This window comes from Paroedura picta, chromosome 15, assembly GCF_049243985.1.
Source record: "Paroedura picta isolate Pp20150507F chromosome 15, Ppicta_v3.0, whole genome shotgun sequence".
NCBI classification, from domain to species: Eukaryota; Metazoa; Chordata; class Lepidosauria; order Squamata; family Gekkonidae; genus Paroedura; species Paroedura picta.
Genome location: NC_135383.1, coordinates 1,481,300 through 1,505,180, shown reverse-complemented (window position 1 = coordinate 1,505,180; position 23,881 = coordinate 1,481,300). Strand labels below are relative to the sequence as shown.

General features: G+C 56.9%; 2 protein-coding genes across 9 annotated transcripts in view; one reads left to right on the top strand and one right to left on the bottom strand.

Annotated features, from left to right (window-relative positions):
* Positions 1 to 11,432, top strand: part of C15H1orf167 (chromosome 15 C1orf167 homolog) — a 15,560-nt gene extending 4,128 nt beyond the window's left edge. The window contains exons 4-20 of one of the 3 annotated variants that reach the window (XM_077312645.1): positions 503 to 546; positions 921 to 1,137; positions 1,378 to 1,532; positions 1,679 to 1,776; positions 2,005 to 2,188; positions 2,923 to 3,104; positions 3,433 to 3,601; positions 3,695 to 3,908; positions 5,097 to 5,269; positions 5,638 to 5,770; positions 6,298 to 6,398; positions 7,537 to 7,795; positions 8,045 to 8,153; positions 8,545 to 8,740; positions 8,859 to 8,994; positions 9,555 to 9,665; positions 10,555 to 11,432. In XM_077312645.1, coding sequence (XP_077168760.1) covers positions 503 to 546; positions 921 to 1,137; positions 1,378 to 1,532; positions 1,679 to 1,776; positions 2,005 to 2,188; positions 2,923 to 3,104; positions 3,433 to 3,601; positions 3,695 to 3,908; positions 5,097 to 5,269; positions 5,638 to 5,770; positions 6,298 to 6,398; positions 7,537 to 7,795; positions 8,045 to 8,153; positions 8,545 to 8,740; positions 8,859 to 8,994; positions 9,555 to 9,665; positions 10,555 to 10,605 — 2,532 coding nt within the window. In that variant the 3' untranslated portion in view covers positions 10,606 to 11,432. Of the gene's footprint in view, positions 1 to 502; positions 547 to 920; positions 1,138 to 1,377; positions 1,533 to 1,678; positions 1,777 to 2,001; positions 2,189 to 2,922; positions 3,105 to 3,432; positions 3,602 to 3,694; positions 3,909 to 5,096; positions 5,270 to 5,637; positions 5,771 to 6,297; positions 6,399 to 7,536; positions 7,796 to 8,044; positions 8,154 to 8,544; positions 8,741 to 8,858; positions 8,995 to 9,554; positions 9,666 to 10,554 lie in introns of those variants that run through there. The other 2 variants (XM_077312644.1, XM_077312646.1) reach the window with 2 other exon arrangements.
* On the bottom strand, positions 11,425 to 23,881 carry MTHFR (methylenetetrahydrofolate reductase). 6 transcript variants are annotated; one of them, XM_077312650.1, is made up of 13 exons: positions 23,752 to 23,881; positions 21,621 to 21,738; positions 19,167 to 19,436; positions 18,074 to 18,312; positions 17,720 to 17,830; positions 16,813 to 17,006; positions 16,022 to 16,272; positions 15,723 to 15,857; positions 15,154 to 15,334; positions 14,510 to 14,692; positions 13,073 to 13,174; positions 12,585 to 12,704; positions 11,425 to 12,144 (listed from the first exon to the last, which is right to left on the bottom strand). In XM_077312650.1, the coding sequence occupies exons 3-13, from the start codon at positions 19,424 to 19,426 to the stop codon at positions 11,962 to 11,964; spliced, it is 1,959 nt and encodes a 652-aa protein (XP_077168765.1). In that variant the 5' UTR covers positions 19,427 to 19,436; positions 21,621 to 21,738; positions 23,752 to 23,881; the 3' UTR covers positions 11,425 to 11,961. The 6 variants fall into 6 exon arrangements, with proteins under 6 accessions (XP_077168765.1, XP_077168768.1, XP_077168769.1 ...); XM_077312653.1 differs by having other exon boundaries at positions 21,631 to 21,738; XM_077312654.1 differs by lacking the exon at positions 23,752 to 23,881 and adding an exon at positions 23,679 to 23,704 and having other exon boundaries at positions 21,631 to 21,738.

Genomic DNA, 23,881 nt, shown 5'->3' with positions numbered 1-23,881 from the left:
GTTTCTCAGGCATTTTTTGGTAAATTTTTCCTGCCCTTGAGCTGCCTTAGTGCGGCTGATCCTACATCCCACGGGGGGCATTTTGGGGCTGCATCCCCCCCAAAGGTACCCAAGGCCTCAAAGAGTTGGGAGACCCCTGGCTTAGTCCGTGCTCAGAATTCAGTGCCCCTCCTAGGGTGGGTTCAGCTGACTTAGCGACAGAACGACCTTTGAGCCCAGGGGCACCTCTGAGACCATCAAAGTTCCCTTCTGGGCATCAGCCGCCAGGTGTCTCAGGAAATGTGTGCGCACACAAAAGCTTATGCCCAGAATTTGACTTGGTTGGTCTGAGAGGGGCCCCTGGACTCGAGACCTTGTTCTCCTATGTTGGGATTTTGCAGCACAAAATCTGGACTCTCGGAGGGAGGGAGGGAGGGGGACACAAAGCCCCGGGGCTCCCAGTCGGGGAGGGAGCTTTGTGGACGCTCTGAGGGGCACAGCCCACACTCTCTTTCTTTTGTAGACTCTGGGAAGAAACGACAGAGCGATGGGGAGAGAGAGAAGCAGGTGAGGGGGACCGGGCAGGGGGGGTGCCTCAGGGATATACGCCAGGATCCAAAGAGGCAGATGGCGTGAGCGTGGTTCTTTCAATCAATCAATCAATCAATCAATCGTATGTTATTTATTCACAGAATTTATGTCCCACCTCTTTGCCAGGCCAGGGGCCAGCAAGGTGGCTAACACATTTAAAAGAATCTTATTACTTACATTCTTGCCCCCCTCCCCCCAAGGAAATAATGTTTTTAACCCTGTGGCTGCCCTTCGCTCCTGGGCTCCAGAGTCATCCTGGGCCGAAGTTTTGGCCCAGGGAAATGCTGCCGGGATTGGGAATGTCTCTGAAATGAGACCCTTCTCTCCCCTTTCCCCCTCTTTTCTTTTAGGGCGCCTCCAGTGAGCACTCTGCTGCTGGCGCAGTGCTTTGCAGCGTGGCGCAACCACGTCTTCGCCAAAAGAGCAGCCGCTCGAGCGCTGTACGAACGGCAGCTGCTGCGCAAAGGGGTCGGGGCCCTGAAGTGGGCGCTGGAGCTGCGGCAGGTCCAGGAGGGCCTTGCTCTGCGGAGGCACAGTCAGTGGGTGCTGGCGGCCAGCTTCCGCAGAGTAAGTGCGCTCGGGCAGGCGGCAGAAGCTGTGGGTGAGGGCAGCTCTCGGGGAGGCCGGCTGGGGAATGCCCGAGACCTCTAGAGCAGGGGTAGTCAACCTGTGGTCCTCCAGATGTCCATGGACTACAATGCCCAATAGCCCCTGCCCTGCTCTAGAGAGCAAAACTAGAAGGCCTCAAATAGTCAAAATCTACTACAATGGGCAGGGGCCTTCCACCGGACTCTGGTTCTGTTTCAGTGGCAGGAGGCCACAGCAAGGCGGCAGCAGGAGCGAGCGTCACGGGCGGAGATGGAAGTCTACCGCTTTGGATCACTGGCAGCCCCGGGAGTGGGGACGATCGCCTTGCACCCACTGCCCGCAGAGTGCCTGGAAGCGGCCACCCACTACGGCAGGTGAGGAAGGCCGCGGATTCAGCCCTCCGTCTTGCAGAGGGAATGATTTCCACCGGTTCTCCTGCCCGCCTCATCTGCAAACCGACCACTGCTTGGAGTTTCCTGAGGTTTGGGGCCATCAAACAGAATATTTTGGCTTTCCTCAGGGCCGAGGGAAACCTGTGGCTGCAGATTCGCCGCGACCGGGGAGTGGACAAGCCGGACAGGAGGGCCCAGGCCGTCCGAGACATGCGGCGTCTGGCTGGTGAACACTTGTTCTAGCTCCAGGAGGCTGTGAAATTTGGCACATTCACTATTTCGGCTCAAAAATCCCCTCTTCTCAAAATGACGACTCTCGGTCTGAGAGAATGGGCGTGGCTACTAGAGGGGTGGAGCTTCAGGAACTTAAGTGTGTGTGTTTGTGTGTGTGAGACCCCCCCCCCCCCCCCGGTCTCCCAGCATCTCTTTCCCTCCGTGTCTTGCAACGCAGCAGCATTCAGAATATGGTGTCTGCAGAAGGAGCGCCTCGAGGAAGAGGAGTCCCGTGCCCGGGAAGCATGTGTCTTCCTGCAGAAAAGGAGACTGAGGAATGCGTTCCAGACCTGGCAATCCCACCACAGGGCCGCTGCACAGATTTTGCCGCTGAGGGCCCAGATCCATCGCAGGCTGCTCAGCCGGTGAGGAGAACAACCGTGCAGTGGAGGCCGGGGTTTGTGTCCCACGCAGCCGCTGCCTCGTCCTTTCAAATACGTGGCCCTCTGAGCTCAGCACCTCTCCAGGGTCTTGGGCAGAGAAGGGGCTTTCCCTGCCCTTGGCCCCCTGCGAGCTTTCAGCGGGAGATGCCAGGGAAGGAATCAGGGCTTCCTTGTTCGAAATGTGGGCTGGGTTTTTTCTTTCTAAAGCCGGGGGCGGGGGTGGAAGGAGGGGAAGATCGGCCTGGCACCCTGCAGCACGACTGCAGCCAGAGAGAAAAACCGTGCGATTTCTTGTGGTGGGGGTGAGTTTCCAGTGTGATGGGGGGAGCTGACAGTTCTGCTGCAGGGGTTGGAGGGGCAGGGAGGGACGTGGAGAATGGGTGGGTGGGTGTCGCACCAAGAAAAATCCCTGCCTGCCCCTTTCTGAGGTTTAGAGCAGTGGAGGGATCTTGGGGCCCTTCTGCTCCAGGTCAGCCAGTAACTCCACCAGCACAGGACCCCCATCCCCAGCTCCCTTCAAGCAGAACACAAGAGGATTCTGGGAGGCCTCGGCAGGACTCCACTGAGCATGAGCTGCTTTGGGGGGCAGGGAGGAGGCACCCCACCCTCTGGAAGGAAGGACCAAGGGAATGCACAAACAGCGCAGAAAAGGGCTGCAAAGGGATTTTTCGGGGGTGGGATGAGCAGGGCTGACGGCTTCTTCCCGCTCTCCCCAGATGCTTCAACACCTGGAGGGGCTTTGCCGAAAGGGAGGCTCGAGGCAGGCAGAGCCGGGACCGTCGGCAGACCGGAGCCTTGAGGCTGTGCTTCCGGCACTGGGCCCAGATGGTGGAGGTCCAGGAACGGACCCGAAAAAAGCTGCTGGAGCTGCTGGCCCTGAGGCGGAAGACGGCCCCTGGTGAGCAGCAGAGCCCCTCTCTGGACCCCTGAGGCTGGCCTGGGGCTGTGGGGGGCCCTGGCCCGGTGGTCTGGCTTGGTGAGGCCACCTTTGATTCCCCCCCCCACCCCCAAAAAAATCCAAACCGCTGTGTCTGCTTTTTGATTTTTTACCGCTCTCGTTTTCTGCTACTTACTTTGTTTTGTTTATTTATCTTATTTCTAACCTGCTTTTGAAAGGGTTTTCGGTGTGACTCTGCAAGAGATCGTGGCCTCTTGTCCCCATCCACAGTCGCACCGGTGAAGGGGTGGGATTCTAACAATTCTCTCTTTCCCATGGGTCGGTGCAGCAAGGTTTGGTTTCGCGTTGGATAAGCCCACGACGCAGCTTCATCCGGACGTCGTAAGGCGGCCCCAGAGGGACGGAGCGGACTCCCTGGACAGCCTCTGCTTTGCGTTGGCCCTGCAGGGAGCGTTTTACACGTGGAGGGCGAGATGGCAGCAGCAGCAGCGCCTCAAGTAAGTCCTGCGCCAGAACCCTCCTGGAGCCGGGGATCTAAGCAGGATGCAGGATTTCCCTGGGCCCGACAGCTCCTCGATCCTTGTTTCTAGCGCCTTCCGTCAGGCCGCAGACGAAACGCTGCTCCGGAAGACTCTGGGCCGGTGGTGCTGGAAGGCCTTCAGGTCTCCCCCTCTCGGACGCTGCTCCGGGGATCCTGCCGAGGAGTCCCCCCTCGCCTCACTGGATTCGGATGAGTTCTCCACGTCCTCTGGTTTCCACAGCAACGCCCCTGCCCTGCCTGCCTCCGGGGACCAGTTGGAAAGGGTGAGGAACCGCGGGGCTGGAGGGGAGGGACGCATCCTGTAGAGCAGGGGTAGTCAACCTGTGGTCCTCCAGATGTCCATGGACTACAATTCCCATGAGCCCCTGCCAGCATTTGCTGGCAGGGGCTCATGGGAATTGTAGTCCATGGACATCTGGAGGACCACAGGTTGACTACCCCTGCTGTAGAGAAGAGGGCAGCCCTGGCTCCCCATTTGGCAGAGCCTCGGGTGGAGGCGGGGTCACGGAGGGAAGCTGCCAGACAATGCACTTCAGTGGGCCTCTGAGTGGTTCAGTTATTTGTAAGGCCTTTCAGAAAATGCCTGAGATGAGATCGAAACTGCCGTGTTTGCTCAGTTTAGGGGGGAATCTGAAGCCGTATGAAGGCAGTTCGAGCCAGCTGTTGGAGTAGGTTGCAAGATTCCAAAAAATAGTCATTCAATTGGAAACAGATGGTGGAAGAGAGAGCAAAGTTCTAAAGTGCTTTCTGGCAAAAGTTCCAGGGCTCTGAGCTTTTCCCACAAGTCGGTCAGGGACTGTCACTCCATTCCGTGAAGTGGGAGAGCTCCGTGGTTTGAGGGAGTTTATCTCCATTTAACAGATTCTGGGGACGGGGGAGCGGGGGTGGGGTGCCCTGTCCACCTCCCTGCCGTGATGGTCAGCTCCCCTGAGACCACTGGTTGACCCCGGCTAGAGACAGCATTCTAGGCCTGCTTTTAATTCCCTCCTCTTCCTAATTTATCGAGATGCTTATTCCTCCCCTTCCCTAGCAGGCCCAGGCGGAGCACAAGGTGCCCTGTGTAATAAATCTATTACAAATAAAGCAATAAGTTGTTTTTGAAAAGCAATTTAAGAAAAGCAGACCATAGCTTTAACATGATTATCAGATGAGGATCCAGCTATCAGAGGTCTTCTGCTGGACATTAGCCAAAGGTTAGCTAAACAAAAATATCCCCAAGACCGCTCTGCAGGGTTGGGGGCTGCTCTCAAGGATGCCTGCTGTGCTGCCTTCCCTGGAAGGGCAAGCAGTGAGGAGGGGCTGCTGTGCAGACTGTGATGTCCCATAAGGTCTGTGTCCCTTAAAGGCTGTGCGTCCCCCTAGCAGGAGCTCTCCTAGTCAGACCACCCCCAAATTACAAGCGCCGGTCAGGAGCCCAGAACTGACCCTGTGTCTTCTTGGGCCAAGAACAGGAGGGCAACCTGATGGGCAGCATTTCTGCCAGCGTCTCTTCCTTGGTGACAATCACGGACCCCGGGCCCCTTCTCCAGCCCCTCTCCCCGTCTCCAACACCCTCCCTTGGCTGGGAAGATCTTGGGCGGAGCGCCGTGGACTGCCGGGTTCAGGCATCCTCCCCTTTGAGCAGGTAAGCCCGTTTCTCTTTTCAGCCCATCAAGAGGCTTGGCTCAGGTTTTTGTGCTCCCTGGTGGCCGGTGCTGTTTCCAGGACCCAGACTCAGTGGGGAGGGGCTGTGGCTCCGTGGCAGAGCCCCTCTGCTCAGCATGCAGAAAGCCCCTGATCCAGTCTCCAGTTAGAAAGGACCAGGCAGTGGGTGATGGGGGAGACCCTGGACAGCTGCTGCCACTCTGAGCCAACCAGACTGACCTTGGTGGGCCAGCGGGTCATTCAGAACAGGGCGGTTTCACGCTTGGAGGGGTTTCCTTAGCCCCTAAGGACACGATCATGGCGGTTTTTCTCCTTGGAGGGTTGACGCCATAATTTTCTCCTTGGCAGGGAAGATGGGTTCGTAAGCGATGCCTTCCAGGCCGTGGAGTTCCTTCACCCGGAGGATGACGTTCCCTCCATGCCTGCGTCCCCGTCAGGCGATGTGGCCAGCTCTGGAGGCGAAGAAGAGGAGATGGTTGAGGTTGGAGACCGCACTGCAAGCTCATGCCTAATAGAATTGTGGATGTGATTTGGAGGTGGTTTTGGGCAGGTTCCTCACCCTCCTTTGACCTTTGAGGGCCAAAACATCGAAGCAGGACTTGGGAGAGAGCTGCCTCCCGGTCTCGCTTTCTTCCCTCCTTTCAGAATCTTAACATCTCTAGTAGAATCTCGAGGTGGTGAAATGGGGCTTGTACCACTTTAGGCTGCAGGAAGGAGGAGAATCAAACTTTTGAATGCCCCTCCTATGTCTTTCTCTTTAAAAAAATCATTCACGCAAGTAGAAAACCAGTAACTCAAGGAGAAGGGTGGATGGGAACTGTGCTACATTTCTACTTCAGGGATTTTTTTTAAACACAAGGGAGCATTAAACATAGCAGCCGGGAGCCATATAGCCATACACCTCACTGTATTGTGGATATAGATCCAGCCTCAGCTGTTCTGTGTCCAGAGAAACCCTCAGGGATGCCCCAGCCTCTGTCATCCTTGTCCTGCTCTGTTTGACTTCAGAATCAGCAGCAGCTGCTGGCGAGATGCTTCAAGCTCTGGTCATCACGGACGTGGCAGAACTGGAAAGGCCAAGGGCTTCGCAAGACCAGCCTCCTTTCCTGGTAAGACTCCGGAAAAACAGATTCTCCTCTAAATGCAGCTGGGTGTTCAATGTGAGATGCCGTTCAGAAATCCTCCCCATCTACCCTGCCAGAGAAGGGCTATTTATGCGGCTTGCTTGGATAAATGTTTTTCACACCCTTTTCCCCCCTCCCCATGCCTGGAACTGCATTTCCACGGAGCCCACAAGTGCTTTGAATAACTTTGATTACTGGGGAGACACGGAGGGCCGGTGGTCCCCCAAGAGCGGTGGGTGATTCCTCCGCTTGCAAACGTCACGTAGAATTCCACGTGTGCCCGTGTCCTCTGGGCAAGTGCAGATCTCCTCCAGAGGGGGGCAGAGGGCCTGCTCCTTGCAGCCGAGGAGCCCCAGCCAGCCCCGGGGGCAATTGTGAGGGCTCCCCCTGAAATTGTGTGCGTGTGTGTGTGTGTGGGGGGGGGGGGCATAGAGACCACACCCTTTGGCTTCTCCTCCGGGAAACTGTCTCTCTCTCTCTGCACACTCTGGTCGAAAACGGATCTCCTTGGTGGGTATGAAGGACGGAGGCTTGGCTTTCTGCAGGGCTAATTGGCCAGCTGCAGCCCAGCTGGTGTCTCCATAATAAACCCCTTTGCACCCCCCCCCCCAACCCAGGTGTGGATCTCTCTGATGGCAGCGAGCAAGTGGCGGGTGGTTTCCTTTTTCCTCATTAAAGATCCCTCCTTGGAAGGAAATTAGCCCAAGCAAAGCCGAGGGAGGCGGCCTTCTGCCACGGGGGCCCAGCAGCCTGGCCGGAGTCCTGAGCAGTCAGCAGTCCTGGCTGCAGCAAATATTCCCCAAACAAAACGCATTTACAAAGGGGTGTTTGCATTTACACTCGCCAGCCGCAGGGCTAGGAGCCACAGAACTCTTTCTGGGAATACCTTCCTGCAGTCTTCTTGTCAGCCAAGAAAAGGGACTAGAAACTTAGCCTTTAGAAAACAAAGCGAAAGCTGAAAAACCAGGGGAAAGGCCTGCATCCGCCTTACCTGGGGTATCTCTGGTGGGACGAATCCCCTCCTTGCTTTGGCCCCGAGTCACAGGCAAATGTCAGCAGTGCTCTGCAGAAAAGCCTTGCTGGTGCCAGAAGGAAATTCAAGGCAGTCCTTTTGCTTTTCCAGGGCTTTTCGTTCCTGGTCTGCCGCAGCCCGGAGTTCTGAGCGGCACAAGGCCCGAGTCGGATTGGAGACTTCCAGGCGGCGACGACTTCTGGCCTCCTGCTTCGAGAGGTGGAAGGCGGGGGCCTCCAGAGCCCCGGAGCAAAGGGGAGAGGAGGGCCTGCGAAAGAGACCTGCGGGGGGCAAAGCCAGGTGGCGCTGGAGGAAAGCCGTCCGGGGTGGCCAGGCCCTGCGACCCGGCCCGGGGACTGTAGTCCAGCAGGTGGGGGAAAGAACAGCAGAAGAGCCCTGCTGGATCAGGCCACCTCGTCCGGCCTTCTTTTTCTCACAGGGGCTGGCCGGCTGTCCCCCCATAAGACACCCCCCACACACACACACACCTAGGGGCACAGAAGCTGAAGCCCCTCCCCATCCCTACCCCCGTGCAACGGGAATGGAAAGGAATACTGCCCGCAAATTAAACATACGTGTAAAATCTGCATCACCCAGCAGGTTTCAATTCTGTTTTCAGAGCAGCAGCTACTGGACCAAAGCAGCCGCCTTCTGCCTGGGCCTGCGGGAGCGGAACAGCCTCCCCCGAGCCCCCAAGCTCATGAAGGTGCCCCTCTCCTGGCCGAGCAGTAAGACATCTGGCTCTCCTGTGCCGCTTGGGGGGCTTCCGGGAGAAACCGGGAGGGGGGGGCTGGTCTCGGCACTCAGGGGAGCATCTCATGCCTGGGGCCGAGCAGGGCCCGTGCTTTGCAGGGTCGGCCCCTGGCATCTCCCGCCCAAAGGGCCTCAGTTGGGACGGGAGGGGGAGACCACCCGGATCCTGGGCCATCTGCGCACAGGCGGGGCTGATCCATATAAGACTGGCCAGTGGTTTTTGGGGGGGGCCCTCGAGTGATGCTGGCATCCTGCCCCCTCCTTCCACCCCCCTGGCAAAACGAAGGGCCCGAAGGGGCAGCTGCAGAGCGGAAGGCTGAGCCGGAATCATCCCTTGCGCACGTAATGTGGATTCTCTTCTCCAAGAGCACAGAAAGAACAGAGCGGAGGGACTGAAGGGCAGTGCTTTCCACGCCCAGCGGGCAGCCTGCAGCAGCCAAAGCAGGAGGGCGGGGCCTTCTGGGCAAGAGCCCCCGGACAGTCCAGGTGGAGCAGAACAGAAGGCGAAACACGCCGAGAGCCGGAGGAGCGGCGCTGAAGTGGCTTCTACGAGGTGGCTTTGGTAAGCGCCCTTCCATCCCACCTGCGGCATGCGCTCTGTGAAGGGTCAGAGCCCCCTGGGCATCATGAGAGCACCAGTCAGTTTGTTGCTTCCCCCCCCCTTTCTGACCCATCTCCAGGGGGAAATACCTGAGACTCTGGAGACACAACGTTCTCATGCGCCGTTTCCGGGAGGCCTGCAGAATGCGCCAGCTGGAGAGCGCATGGCTGCTGTGGAAGGAGGCCTGCTGGGCAGAGTGGATGATGCAAGCTCTGGTGAGTGGGAATTGGGAGGGGGCAGGAGGCCAATGTGCGAAGGGCAGCTCTGTCAGTGGCCTCTAGACGTGGAGACGGTGGGGAACTTCCATATACAGAGGCAGCAGACTTAATGCTAATGCTTGGAGGCTACATTGGGGAAGGCTATGTCTTCTCCGCCCACCGGAGGAACTGTTTGGCCCCTGCGTGAGACGGGATGCTGGACTAGATGGACCCCCTCCCTGGTCTGATCCAGAAGGGCTCTTCTGTGGTTCAGTTTAATGAACTGATTAATTTAATGGAACCTCCATATCCAGAGGCAGCATACCTGCAGCTTTAAGTTGCTGCAGAATGACATGGGAGGCTCTGGTCTCTGCATCTCCTTCAGACTGGCAAATGGGATCCTGGAGGAGAGGGATCTTTTAGTCTGATTCGACCAGAGTCCTATTTCTCTTCCCCCAATGGGTTGCAGATTTATAACCCAATGGATCCTCCCAACCTTTCCTGACCTACAGAAGAGAGGCCCAACAAGCGTGCACAGCAGTCGTGGCTCTTCAGCTGGCTGTGCTTCCCTCCCACAGGTGAGGCAGCGGCTGGCCCAGGGGGGCTGGAAGGTGTGGAGGCGGCGTTACCTGCAGACTCAGGTGGCTGAGCATTTCCTGGTGGCCCAGGACAGGGGCCTGCTCAAGCGGGTAAGAGACTCCTTCCTGAACTCCCTGGCGGGGGGGGGGGGGGGAATGGGAGATTAACCAGGAGGTAACAACGAAGCCCGAACTTCTGTGAATAGGTCCTTCACAGAGGGTGTCCGCTGTGACTCTGTACAACATTCTGTTCTGGCCCCAGCCCCAGTCATGCCTAGTTGAGGCAGGGTTAATCTCGTTCCTCCTCTGCTTGGAGGCATTCTTCTGCTCCCGATATGGAGGCTCAGCCGGCCTTCGGAAGAGGCTGCCTGTTGTATTTACCTGTGAGTCGCTGCCCTCTGCTGCAATTCCTGTGGGTGGTTTGGCATAGCCTCAGGGGCCCTCCTGCAGGTGCTTGGCTGGGGAGATCTTGCATCAGCTGCTAGCCTGATAAGGCTGGAGGATCAGCACTGGGGGCCAGAGTGGACCATTTGGACGTAACCGCAACCGCTGGTTAGTTGCTGCCTAAGCAACCTCACGCTTATCCACTCTCTCCTCCCCTCACTTGGCTGCTTAACAAAAGGCACGGCAATTTACGGAAACTCACCCCTGGCTCTCCCATCCGAACCACAAACTGCACTTTGCACCCTTCCTTAGGAGCAAGAATTAAACCCTGGTTTGCAGCCCCAGCTTGTCAGGAAGAAGTGCTGGTTTGCAGCCAACCTTCCATTCGGTCCCGGCCCTCAGAGGAAGGGAGAACGGGGTCCCAAGAATTCCGGCCACACCAGGCAGCTCACAGCCCACGGTTGGAGGCTGCATGGAGCCTTCTCCATCCCACAAGGAGGTGGAACTAAAAAAGAGGAAATTTAGAGGTGTTTCCGCCCAGCCTTTGCCTAGCTGGCCCCGCTAGGGGCTCTGTGGACCTCCACTGCCAGGGGTAACTCCTGTCCCCTCTCTTCAGGCTTTTGGAAGGTGGCGGCACCTGGCGGCAAAGGAGAGCGACCGGCACTAAGGAAGCTTTGGCAACTCCCTCCCCTTTTGCCCAGCACCAGGACGGAGGGAACTCAAGTGTGAAGCCTCCTGGGGGATTTCTCTCCATCATGCAGAACCCCCACCAATTCAGAGCTGTCTGCGGGGTATTTGGGGGGGGTGTGTGCGCACACGTGCAAATTAGGCTACCAGTGAGCAATCTGCCGAGGGAGGGATGTGGCCAGACTGCATTTAGGCCTTGTGGGGGGCACAGTGGGAACTCTGTCTGTAGTGGAACCACCCCCCCCACTCCTTCCGGGTTCCTCCCCCTATTTAATTCCTTCTTTGTCGGGCTGCCCGTCTTGCTGGACCAAGAGGCGGTATTTTTGCACTGGCCTCCCATCGCTGGAATTCCTTAGCCCAGCATGTGTTCGCAGCCATCTCTGCTGGTTAAATGCTCAGCTGAGCAGGCCATTGTGTTCCCTTCGCCTCCCTGCCCACTTTCCCTTTTCCTGCTGATTAGGCCGCTGATGAAGGTATCGGCTGGGGGCCAGCTGGGGCACGGACCAAGCAGCCTGCCCTTCCTCTCCCCCCCCCCACACTTCCCTGAGGATTTCTTCTTGGGAGTCCCCCCACCCCTTCATCAGTTCCTGTGTCAAGTGAATCTTTGTCATTGTACATCGGGAGGAAAAGACAGAGCCGGAGGACAAACTGTAACCACGGCAAGAAAGACGTTAGGCCGAGAACATTTTTGACATTTTGTGGGTCGTGCATGTCAGCTCTAAATTCTGGGGCAGATACCTGCCTGCAATCCAGCAGTCCTGGGAATTTCCCTGGATCCCGCAACCATTCCATAATGCAGTTTGTGGAGGCATCAATTATATACATTTATTAATAATAATTTTGTACAAATGTTTAAATATCTAGCAAATTCACCCTGCGGGCAGACAGGGCCCTGAAAGGCCTCCATCCTGCCACCTTAGAAAAAGAAGCAAAATAAATAGCTAGCTGGCTCCCGAGGGGGAGCTCCAGCAAAAGCACCCGTCTGTGTGGGAGGCTAAAAGCCACCAGTCATTTTAATAGCCAATTTAAAGGGGAAGTACTGTGTTTGTGTCTTGGGGGGAGGGGGGAGCCAGTCACATGTGGACCTGCCTGTAGTCGAGGCAAAGGGAGGGTTTGTGACGGAACTGGCAAACGGAAGTAGAGGAAAGATTTAGAATCCAGAAGGGAGGACAAAGGCCCCCCTGAGGGGGGGGGAGAGACAAACATGGCCAGAGGAGCCTCTCTCTGGGGGAGGGCCGGGGGCCACTGCAGCTCCACCTTGTGCTTTGAAGTCGGAGCGTGCTTCCGGCCAGGTCAGCTGGGGGGGGGGGGGAGGCCTTGTTCACGGATGGGCCGGTCAGTTCAACAGCTCAAAAGTGTCCTCCACCACCTGCCAGAGGCAGTTGTCGAGGGGGAAATCGTTGTCCACCAGGTTAACCAAATAGTAGTTGTCGTGGATGTACTGGATGATCATGCGGGAGGGCGACTCCTCTTCGTACAGCTTGGCCCACTGCTCGATCCACAGAGCAAAGGCCTCATCCTGGACAGGGGGAGAGAGAGAAGGAGCACGGTTACTCCGGTGTGGGCATTGAGCACGGGCCACCCAGGACAGTGTGCTTCAAGGGCAAACTGCAACACACACACACCCCTTGTTTGATAAAGCTCTGCTGGGCTTTTATCTCATGACCCTGCGGAAACAGCCCAGCAAGGGCTGCTTAAAGGGCAGCTCATACTCCAAAACAGCCGTTGTATCCCGAAGGGGAGGGAGGTTTTGAGAGCAGCAAGCGTGGTCCGGCTGTCCTCTGGGAGGGGGCTTTGAGGTGCCATCTCTAAACATGAGCTGGGAGGGCGTGCCCATGCGCGAGGCACACGGAGCCAGAAGTACTTGCTTCTGATGCCCCCTCCGTCTTGAATGAGGGATGCCAGAGCTCTAGCTGGTCCACCAGAAGGCAAAGGCAGGGCAGCCCTCCTCCTCCTCACCTTCCAGTACATGAAGCTCACTGGATCCACCACCGTCGGCTGGACAATCTCCCTGCCAGGGAAGATGCCCCAGGTCACCGCATTGGGCTGCAAGTCATGAGCGTTGGTGATGTTTTCACCCTGCCCGCAGGAAGGGGGGTGGGGAATGAAGGGATGGTTAGAAAAGCAAAGAAACCAGTGCCCTTTCTTTGCATGGCTTCTCTCCACCCGCTGTCACCTGGACACCTGCAACTGCCTCAGGCTGACTCAGATCCCAGGCCGTCTATGCTGTCTGGCACCAGAGCTCTTTCACATCACCTTCTACCGAGTCCTTTTAGCTGCAGGTGCCGGGCATGGAGCCTGGGACAATCTGGGACAGTCGCTCTAGCGCTGGGCCATGGCTGTTCTTTGCCTCTTGAGCCAAAGTCCCCGTCTTGGTCTGCCAACTCTCACCAGCAAGGGTTGCCCTGCCTGCCTGCAACCGGAGAAAAGCCGCCGCTGGGGCGCACCTTGACATTGACAATGTGGTAATTCACTCGCTGCCCGTAGTTCTTCAGGACCGTCTGGAGCGCCGTCACGATCTCACTGGAGGTGAAGAACTCCAGGTAAGCCTGCAAAGCGGCCAGAAAGACGTATGAAGGTGGAGACTCCCTTGCAGCGGGAAAACAACGGGGAGGGGAAGCGATGACAGAGAAATGGTTCCCGGGCCCCCACTTTTCAGTCACCCACAGGACTCGGGACTCCCACCCACCTCACTCCTCTTGGTGTTTTTTTTTTACTTATTTGATCCTATGCCCTCTTGAATATGCAAACCCAGCACTCAAACAAGCACACATCCCTCTCCGTCCTGCCTCTTTCTCGGAAACAAAATTTCCTCTTATCTAGTTTGACCCTGATCTTACTGGGTAGCTCATAAGACCTAACCGGATTTTCCGTCTCTAGCTGTAAAATGAACATTCTTGGTATTCTCTGCCACTCGATAGAGAACAGCAACCGAAAGGATTTTCTGAGCTGCAAATCACAGCGGAAAACTGTCAGTTGCCTGTTACAAGTAAAGAGGCAGCCGGCCTCTGTCCAGCCACACCGCAGTGTCAGAGGGCTGGAGGCCCTGCTTGCAGGTCTGCAATGACCTTAACCTCCTCTTCCACTATGAGGCAGAGAAGACAGCGGGAGGGCGGGGCTGAGTTGAAACCGGATACCGGAATGAGAAAGGGCCAATGCAAGCTACCTATTTCTGCAAACCTGCTGTCTCCTCTTAACATTTTACAAGAAGGGAGGAACAGCAAAGGTCAAGAGGCTCCTTTAAAAGCAAGGCAAGCAGGAGGTTTAATTCTGTACTGGGGGGGGCGGTTTCAGGGGGGAGGGTTTTGAATTGCAAAGAGGCCCCCTGCAGGGCATCCTGACCGGCTCTTAACAAGGGCGCTGACGTTCACAGCTCTGCTTCTTTTGTGTGAAAGAAGAGCAGACAGCACACAGACTTGCTAATTCCCCTTAATCCCTGGGCCCCTCTGCTGTGCAAACGGCTGGCCCAGGAAATCCCAGAGCCTGGTGCGTCCCTCCTCCCCCCTCCCACCCCATTTCTCACCCATTATCCCCCCCACTTTCTGCCCTACGGGCGATCTTCCTGACAACGAACCTTCCTTGTTTTAAGAAAAGCAGTTTGTTTTTCTCTCTCCTGCCTCTGAAGCTGCCTGGCCTCTGGTCCCTCCACCATGCCCCTGATTGACGGTGGCTCTCCAGGGTCCCAGGCAGAGAAGGCTCTCTTCCTACCACCCTCCATCTGAGGCCTTTTGGATGGGAAGATCAGGATTGAATCTGGACCCTTTCCACACAAAGCAGGTGCTTGACTGCTGCACCGTTGCAGTTCTTCCCCTGCTGCCGTACAGAAAACTGAGTTGTGGGAGAGGGAAAGGGCAGAGAGGCAGGGGCCAATGCAACAAGGTTACCTTCTGAAAGACGTATCCCCCGCTGGGCCCCCAGCCCACTACGGGGTCGCTGGATGGCTTGCCGTTGATGTTTGGCTGGGAATTGATGGTCAGGATCCCCTTCTTGTTCACCCTGGCTAGCTCCTCCTTCAGGAGGTTGGTCTCCGGGGCCAGCGGGTCGTCATTCCAGGGCAAGCACGTCACCTAAGGAAACATGGCCAGAAAGAGGATTTTTGGGGTGGGGGGTTGGGATAGGGAGATGTGGCCAGAGACTCAAACTCCTTTCTCAGCCTCCCCAGGCTGAAAAGCCAAGAGGAGGGATGGGCCCCAGACCCCTCTGCCTTTTCACTGGGACCGGTGGCCAGATGCTGTTCCTCGTCTGGCTCTTTCCAAGGAGCATTCTTGCTTTCTGACCCACACCGCAGGGCTTGTCTTTTCAGCGGGAGAGGTGCAGCAGTCGTGAAGGGGTGGGTCTGTCAAAACCCTTCCCCTGCTACTCCCCCCCCCCATTACCCCTGCCTTGAGGAACAAAAAGCAGCCTGGAATCACATGGAGAAAGGCACTCTCTCCATCCCCCAGGCGGCCTCTTGCATCTGCTGCAGGCTTCCCGTGTCAGATGTCAGGACTTAAAAACCGACGCGCTCCTCAGCAGCCGAAATCCTCACCTTGTGGCCGTTGCCGTTGGGCTCCCCGGAGATGTAGCACCGGAAGACCTCGAAGACGCTCTGCTCGCCCGTCAGCTCCTCGCCCCACATGGTCAGGAGCTCCTCCCGAGGTGACTTGCTCTTCAGGTAGAAGAGGTAATAGTCCTTGAGCTCCCCAAAGGCAGGGGAGGATGAATTGCCCCTGAGGGTTTGGGGGGAGAGGGGGCACGTTAGTGGGGGGGGGGAGGCATGCCCAGAGAGGCAGAGAGAGCGAGAGAGAGCAGCGCAGGTTTTGCAAGTTCCCTGCACCTCCCCATGGAGCCAGGTCACATGCAAAACAAGGAGTGCTTAACATCCCCCCGTCCCCCAAAATCTGGTTGCGCTCTTAAGTGCTAATTTCAGTAAATCGCTTTTATTTGGACAATATTAGGGCTTTTCCCATTTTTATTGAGGAACACTTTGGATTTTCCAAGATAAATGCTCTCCCCAATGACGGTGCCGGCCTGCTTCTGTCGCTCTGTTGCATGCCGATGGGCCCCCCAACCCAGCCTGACCTTTCTGCAGCCCCCCCCCCCAAGCAGGCAACTCACCAGCGCCCGTTGGGGAACTCGTCCCATTCCTGAGTTCGGTAGATGTAGCTCTTTGGCCTGGAGGCCCAGAAGATGGGCCGGACGTCCTCCACTCGCCGCTTGGGGTTAGCACTGAGGGCCCAGGGCAGGGGTCTCCTGGGCAGGGGGCAGGAAGGAAAGAGCCACGTGGATCTCCGTTCCTTGCGTCTAGCACTGTTTTCCCCAAGTGTGTAAGACGCACTTCCCCCTGGAACTCAACCTGAAAGCCCCTCCCTACTGCCCAGGTGGATCTGCGGCCGAGAGGGCTGTCCCGTGCTCACCTGGGGTCCTCCTTCCAGAGGCCCAGACGCCTCAGCACCTCCACGGTGGCCACTTCCCGGTTGAGGGTGTAGAAATGGAGGCCATGCACCAAGCCCGTGTCCAGCAGCTCCCGGCACATGGTCACCGCCAGCTCGATGCCGTAATTCCGGATCGCAGCGTCGTTGTCCTTGATGGGCTCAATGACGTCCTTGATCTCCTGCGGCACCTCCAGCTTGGACAGCTTCACCAGCTGGCGCAGAGAATGGTAGCCCTGGAGGGACGAGCGACAACGTTCACCCATCATGGATTGGCTGGAAGAAGCAGCCCCCTCTGTATCGGCAGCCGAATGAAGGCACTGGGGCCCTGGCAGGCACGGAAGAGGATCCCCTTTTGTGTGCCCTCAGGTTGTTCCCGATCCACCGTGGTTCATCCTCAGAGGTAGGCAGGTACCCCTGTGACTTTTGGTAGCCCTAAAAATTAGCAGGCACCAGATCATCACGTCTGCAACAGCCTTGCTCAGGTCTGCGGGTGGCTGGAAGGAAAGAAAACGCTTCCCATTGTGTAAGAAAGCCCTCTGTTTTTAATTCAACTGTTATTCAAGATTCTAAAATATAACTTAGACAAGAAAGAAGAAAGGTACAGAGTACCAGATAAGGCAAGTAAAAGAAAGAAAGAGAAGAGAAGAGGCTTCCTGTTCCATCTGTCACGATTACAAATCAAGAGAGCCAAGTCTGAGTCCAGGGGCACCTTGAAATGGCACCTTTTTCTGGTTGGCCTGGAAACCTCCTGGCTCCACACAAAGTGGTCTCACCTGTATGGGAAATATTCCCGGCACGACGGGGCATGCGATGCCGACAGCCTGGCAGTCCTTCAGGAAGTTGAGGAATGTTTCCGACCGGAAGAAGAGCTGGGTGATGACGAAGTCCGCTCCCGCCGAGACCTTCTCCTTCAGGTGCCTCAGGTCATCGGCGTAGCTCTCCGCCTCCGGGTGGCCCTTGGGGTAACCTGTGGTGGCCAACAAGAGACAGAATTCGGGGTGCTTGTTTTCTCTCTGCGTTGCTTTTCTCTTTTTCTGTATCAGTTCTCTAACGAAGGGAGCTTTGACCCTTGCAGGCTTGCCCTCCCCAAATCTTCTTGGTTTCTAAGGTGCTCCTGGAATCAAATCTAAAAGTTACAAAATATTTCAAGACATTTTCTCTGCAGTGACAATTGCATGTCCTCCCAACGTGTCCCTCTCCCTTACAGGATGTTGCGGGTTCTCCCTCCTTCGGTGACACAAGTAAAGGCCTTCTTGCCTCCATCACAATCCACCTCCACCTGCAAGCAGGACTTCGACTCACCGGCCATCATTTCTGGTCTCCCCATCCCTACTCTGAGCCCTCTGGCTGAGCCGGGTCCAGGCAGGCATATGAACCCACGCTTGTATTTGGGGGGCGTTTGGAAGCGGTGAGAGAGGCGTTGTTATTATTATTCCAGTCTCAAAACCAGCCCTCACAAACCATTTGTCTTGGGACAGTGTACGATCTTGGGATCACAAGAGGGGCTCCCTTGGGGACAGACTCTTTCTAAGCCCACACCCTGGTCTGGTGGCAGTCACCATTCACTTCCCACGGAGGTCAGTCCTGGGGCTGCACCACTACCTGCCCCGTAGGCTCAGGGCAAAAACAAAGCCACAAAAACAAAGCTCTGCGGCCCAGAGAGAAGCCCAGCTCCATTACCTGCCACGCAGATGTCAAAATAGTCTTCAAACTCAGAGCGGATGTGCCTCACGAGGTCTGTGGCGTAGTTGAAGCCGTCCACTTCCTCCTGCCACTCTTCCCCCAGGGGGTCTGAGCCAGCAGGGAGAGAGGGAGAGGGAGGTCTCTGCAGGGCAGGTTTTATGCATGCTCTGATCCACACACACACAGCCCCCCAAAGACCCTGCATGACAGAAACCCAAACCTCTGGCATGTCAGAGCTGGTGTGGTGGGCGCAGTGGCTGACCAGGACCTGCACAGCCGGGGTTCAAATCCCCCCTCCTCCCGTGGGAACTTGCAGGGGACCTGGGGGGGGGGCGGGGGTCTGTTGCTCACCTCCGCGCAACGCCATGATGTTCTTCAGGCCCAGCCGCTTGGCTTTGCGCAGGTGTGTGCTGATCATCTCCTTGGTCTGGTTGCAGCAGGTCATGTGCAGCACCGTCTCCAGGCCGCAGTAGTTGAGCGCCGTGCTGGCCATCATCATGGAGGAGGTCTCCTTGTCAGAGCCGGGGTCTCCGGCCGGGTGCCAGGTGACGTCGATGAAGAGCGGGCCCCCAGCCCCCATGCGGTCGAACCTGCCCGTGGGACCCAAGCAAAGGGACCGGATAGTTTAGTGCAGCCTGCCTCAGCTTTTTCTTTACCACTGAGAAATTCCTGAAACAGTTTTCAGGCTTTGAGAAACCCCAGAAATGATCATGCAGAATACGGTTGGGAAGCAGAGCGGTGTACAAGCCCCCCCCCCGGGACCCCTCTCCTTCCCACTGGCCATTATGGGAGGGGGTCAACATGACCATATATGGACATATCGCTTGATAAATGTTTAATACATTTTAATTTTAAAAAATTGATAGAAAATGTGTTCCCACCCCTTCAGGAAACCCTTCCAAGGCTGCAAACCCACGTTTTTAAAGGAAGAACAAAACAGATGAGATACTTTCATGTTATGTATTAAGGTGATTTTTATGTATTAGGGGTTTTTATGGAGGATCATTGTCCATGGGGAGGGACTGTGAGGGTGCTCCCAAGATGAGCTCTTTGGCGTTCTGTCTGGCTTCCCCCCTGGAGTGCTAGCCTCCGTCTACAGCTTCAGGACTTGACCCATGAGGTCCCTTCCAACTCTATTATTCTATGATTCTACGACTTCAAGACGAAGCAAAACAAGGGGATGAAAACGGAAAGGAAGTCCGGCGAGGGCAACGAGCAATCCAGGAGAGCCCATTTTTAAAGTGAGTGCTGAGGGCGTGGCGGGCCACTCATCCTGTCCGAAGAGGCGGGGGAGGAAAGGTTTGCCCCTCCCCCCCTGCACTGCTGCGGGAAGCACGACAGAGAGTGGACTTGGACTTCCCGCTCGGCCTTGTGCTCTCCGTGTTCTGCAACGCTTCCCGCCAACGGCAGGCTCAGCTTCGATGGAAGGCTCTCCTCCCCTCACCTGGAGATGAGGTTGACGGCCCCGCTGGACGTCCGAGGGGGGAAGAACTCCAGGGAGAACCACCTGTCCCCGGACTCCTGCCTCCGGCGCATCTTTTCGCTCAGGCGGTCGTGCCGCTCGGCGTCGAGGACGGGGGTGGAGCACCGCGAGCTGTCCTTGGAGCTCTCGCTGCCGCTGCTGCTCCCATCGGGCCTCAGGCCGGCCACCCCGTCGCTGCCCCCGCCGATCCCGTTGCTGGCACCGCAGGCCTCGTTGACCATGGCGACGGACCTGGAAGCAGAGGCGGGCGGGAGGGAGGTCAGGGGCAGGGCCCCTCCTGGGGTCTTCCTTGCAGGGAGGGGTTACCCGTATTTTCACCTGAAATGGGCAATTATGATTTGGCCCAGACCCCATAGGAACGACTGTGCCCCAACTTTTCTCTTGCAGTTCGGGCCAGGCAGTGGTTCCCCCTCTGCTCTTTGTTTGCTTAGGAGCTCTGCCTGCCTGATAAAACACAGCCCTGCACCGAACGGCAACAACAAGCCGCTATCGAACCGAAGGACAAGCTGTGTGAAAACTGGACAGCTGGCCGCCTCTCTCATGTCAGCAGCTCTCCCTCTACAGTTTACTGTTAATCCTTCCCAACACTCCTGTGAGGAAGGGCTGTTGGAGCTCCCAGTTGCTCTGCAGATCAGGGAAACAGAACTTTACCCAAAGCTACTGGGGAGACCGCATTGTCGAGGGGGGATTGCAAGAGACATTCAAGACCAAGGCTATGAGAAGGGGGGGGGGTTAATTGTGCTAATACCCAAAGGACGGTCTGCAAACAAGACCCGGAGGCCACGCCCAAAGCAGAAGGCAAGGGAGATAAGGGGCAAATGTTGTTTGGAAAAGGATTCCCGATTTCTTTTGGATGTCCTCAACCGGGAGAGTTCAGACCCCCCAACCACAGCCCACACGAGCGCCTCTCCACGGACACACTTCCTTCCGTCTTCCCACACCGACTCTGCCACAGCAGAACACTAGGGGAGGATTTTACCCACCCGCCCAGCCACACACACGGTCGGTCCACATGGCTGGCGGGGACTGTCCCGCAGGCAGCTTGTCTGGCACAGCCGGCTCCCTCTGGGAGAGCACAGCTGCCCACAGGCAGAGCGGGAGAAACTGCCTGCTCTTTCCAGGGCCGCCTGTCAACCCCCCCCCCCCCCCCAGCTGAGGCATGGCAGAGGCGATTCGCAGGAGGTTATCTGCAATGGGGGAGCTGGACCGGGGCGGTGGGAGAACAAAGCGGCCGTCACTTGCCTGGCGTGGTGATTCTTCTTAGCCAGGGTCCACTGGCGCCTGGCGTGCTGCTCGCTGGGCTTTCGGGTGCCCTCCAGCTTATTGCTTCCCGCTGCCCACGTGTGGCCCTGGTGAGGCTCAGCCTCACCTGACCTCCCCGTGGGGCTTTGACTGTGCTGGCCACAAGGGCTCTCCCTCCTTCGCTCTCCAAAATGGACCCTGTCCAGCAGCCAGCCGCTGCCTTCGCAGCCAGAGGGAAACAGCCGGTCCCCGCTCACGCCTGCCTGCACCAAGCCCGCCCTCTAGGTGCTCACACTGGGGCAGGTCTCCTCCAATCAGAGGCCGGCCCTTACCTGCAGATGCCCCGCCTGGCTTGCCAATCGGAAGCTTGCCCCGGCAGCCCCTCCAATCAAAGGCAGGACCGGCTCTCCGTCCGCCAATGGCCGGCATCCCTGCCTGAGCACAGCCCGGCCCCAGGGCTTTCCCCGCCTCGCTTGCTTGCTTGCTTAGCGGTCAGACACAAAAGCTGCGGCTGTTGCTTGACATGCTCTCTGGTGCCCTTGCCAGCTGAAAGAAAGGGCTGCAGAAACACCTCCTTCCTCTCTGCCTGCCCAATGCTGTTTTTTAAAAGAAATGTTCCAAAGAGCCTTGGAACACCTGAAGACTCCACCCCCACCCCCACCTATTCATCAGGCACCTTTTGTTTTGCTCCTCTGCCCCAGGGCAGCACCTGCTTCGTGCCCAAATCCAAAAGAGGCTGAAACAGCCCACCGTCCCCACAAGGGCAATGAATGAATGGCTCTACGGACTGCAGACTTGGGGGAGGGGTCTCCACCCTGCATAGGGCTGCCAACCTCCAGGAGGCAGCTGGAGATCTCCTGCCACAGCAACTGATCTCTAGGTATCCCGGATCAGTCCCTCGGGAAAAAACGGCTGTTTTGGAGAGGGAACTCTGGCGTTATAACCTTCTGAGGCCCTCGCCCTCCCCAAGCCCCCCCCCCAAAATCCCAGAACTGGCAATCCTAAATCCCCCCCCCATTTTCTATAGAAAGCAAAAGCCCACTTAGAATTTTTGTTAGAATTCATTGGTCGCAATGAATGAGGATTTATCCGACTGTTTGGGGAACCTTTGGTATGAGCTAATAAGGCAGCCTTCAGTGCAGGGGTGCAAGGGGGGGCATTTAATCCTCTCACCTATGCTAACCTTTGCCAAACAGAGTCCGTTCCCACTGGAGCTTTGGCTCAAGATCAAGTTTCCGGAGGCTGATCTCGGCTTCCTGGCCAGCCCGGTCTCCAGTTGGCAGGAGCTCCCCTGAACAAACAAAGACAGGCATGTAGAATAAACACTGAATCAGAAACAAGGACAAGAATGTCGAACAACCACCACTCAATCACAAAACCAGCCATGACCCCGGGGGTTTCGCAGGATTCCACTATGTGCAAGATGGGAAGTTCTGTTCCCCAGAAAATCCCAACATCTGATTTATCTTCGCCACCCTGCAAGAGAGAAGTCTCCCAAGCTTAGAGTCCGCCATATAAGGTGTGAAATATTTTTAGCACGGCATGGGTGACTGTGGAGGAGAGAATCACAGGGTGCAGAATCCGCTGGGGATTGTGAAAAGGGGGTGTTTGTCCAGGAATGCCCATGGTGGAGGAAAACGTGGGGATTCAATTTAATTTTAAGGGGAGAAGGATTATGGCAGTGGAAAGCAAAGCTGGAGTCCAGCTTTAAGACCCACAAAGTGTAATGCTGGGCATACGCTTTCATGTGCCTGCACGTTTCTTCTGAGTCTTAGGAGGAACTATGCACAGAGAAATCAGCATAGGTGTGGCATGCTATTATGCAGTTTAATTATTTAGCATAGGCATTGAGGGAACAATATTTGCAGATGGGAGAAATAAGCATTTATGAAGAAAGTAACTGAAGCAATTTTTCTTTGGAGATTAGAAAGAAGCAAAGCCTTCACTCTGAGTTCTACGTTTTTTCTCTTATCTCGGCAGAGATCTGTGCAAACCCTTTATGTAAATTTGTGATAAAACATCATGTCAAAGTTGGTGCCTTCTAGCTGCCAATTTCCCTCTACCCTTCCCTTTGGCATGCTGACTGTGTCTGTTTTAAAACACAATCTGACCCCAGAAGAAAGCGGGGCACAGAGATAAAGGGAAAAGGTAGAGCCAACTGAGGACACCCCACCTGGATGGCCCAGGCTAGCCCAGTCTTGCCAGATGCTGAGTCAGCCTCGTGAGCATCTGGAAGGGAAGCCCAGGGTGGCTCAGCAGAGGCAGGCCTCCGCTCATTTCTGCCCCAGATCTGTTTTTGAAGAAGCTGCCTTGGGAACTGCTGTTAAATGCGGGCAGGATACTTATGAGGGGGCATCATTTTGACGGGCATGTGCATGCCCCTCTCCTCCATGGATGTGCACGCCTCTCTGGGTAGAAGTGCAGGTGTGAGAGGCAGGCAGGCAGATATCTAGCTGGACAAGGCAGACCAAAAGGCAGGCAAGGTCCTGGCTGGGTCTTGTGCTCCAGGCCCGAGGGAGGGGCCAGCACAGGGCAGCCCTTGCGGGTCTTGCAGGGGCCCAAGCAGACCCCAGACGGACAAAGAGGCCAGGAGGCGCAAGGATGCACACGTGCGGGAGACGGACACGTGTCCCAATAGTTGCGCACGTGCAGACTGCCACCCCCCACAGAGTTATTCCTGCTCCCGGATGATTTCTGGAGGGAGAGCTATTTTGGGAGGGGGGAATTTAATGCTGGAGACCAATTTTTGCGGGGGCATTCAAACTGCGGCCCTCCAGAAGTCCATGGACTACAATTCCCATGAGCCCCTGCCAGCACTCGCTGGCAGGGGCTCATGGGAATTGTAGTCCATGGACTTCTGGAGGGCCGCAGTTTGCATGCCCCTGAATTTTTGGACCTCTTGACCCCCGCCGTTCCCCCAAATGGCCGCGCCTCCCTCCTCATTTATGCCCCCCCCCCCCCGCTCACCTGGGCGCGAGCATTCCGGGCTCCGGCCGCCGGTCGGGAGGGCGAGGAAAGGAGCGCGCGTGCGGGCGCGCACACCTCCCCCTCCACCACGCTCGCTTGCCCGCCCGCCTGCCTTCGCGATATCGCGGCTCCGTCCCGCTTCCAAAATGGAGGCGAAGGCGACGTCCTGCCCGAAGGCCGCGCCCAACTTCCGGTTGCTCTGGCGCCGTTGCCTAGTTACCACCTCCCCCCACTTCCGCTATCCCAAGAAGCCGGCCCACTTACGAATTGTCAGACCCCCCCGAAAGGGCGACCCAGGTTTCTTCCAGCCGCGCGCTTCGGTGGCCCCAGGACTCACAATTCACGCGCCGGCCCCTCATTCTCCCGAGCGTCTTTGGGCGGGGCCGCGCGCTCCCTCCCGACTTCCGCCCTTCCTTGGGCCGCGGCGCTGTTGCCTTGGAGACCGCTTCCCACTTCCTGTTTCTGGT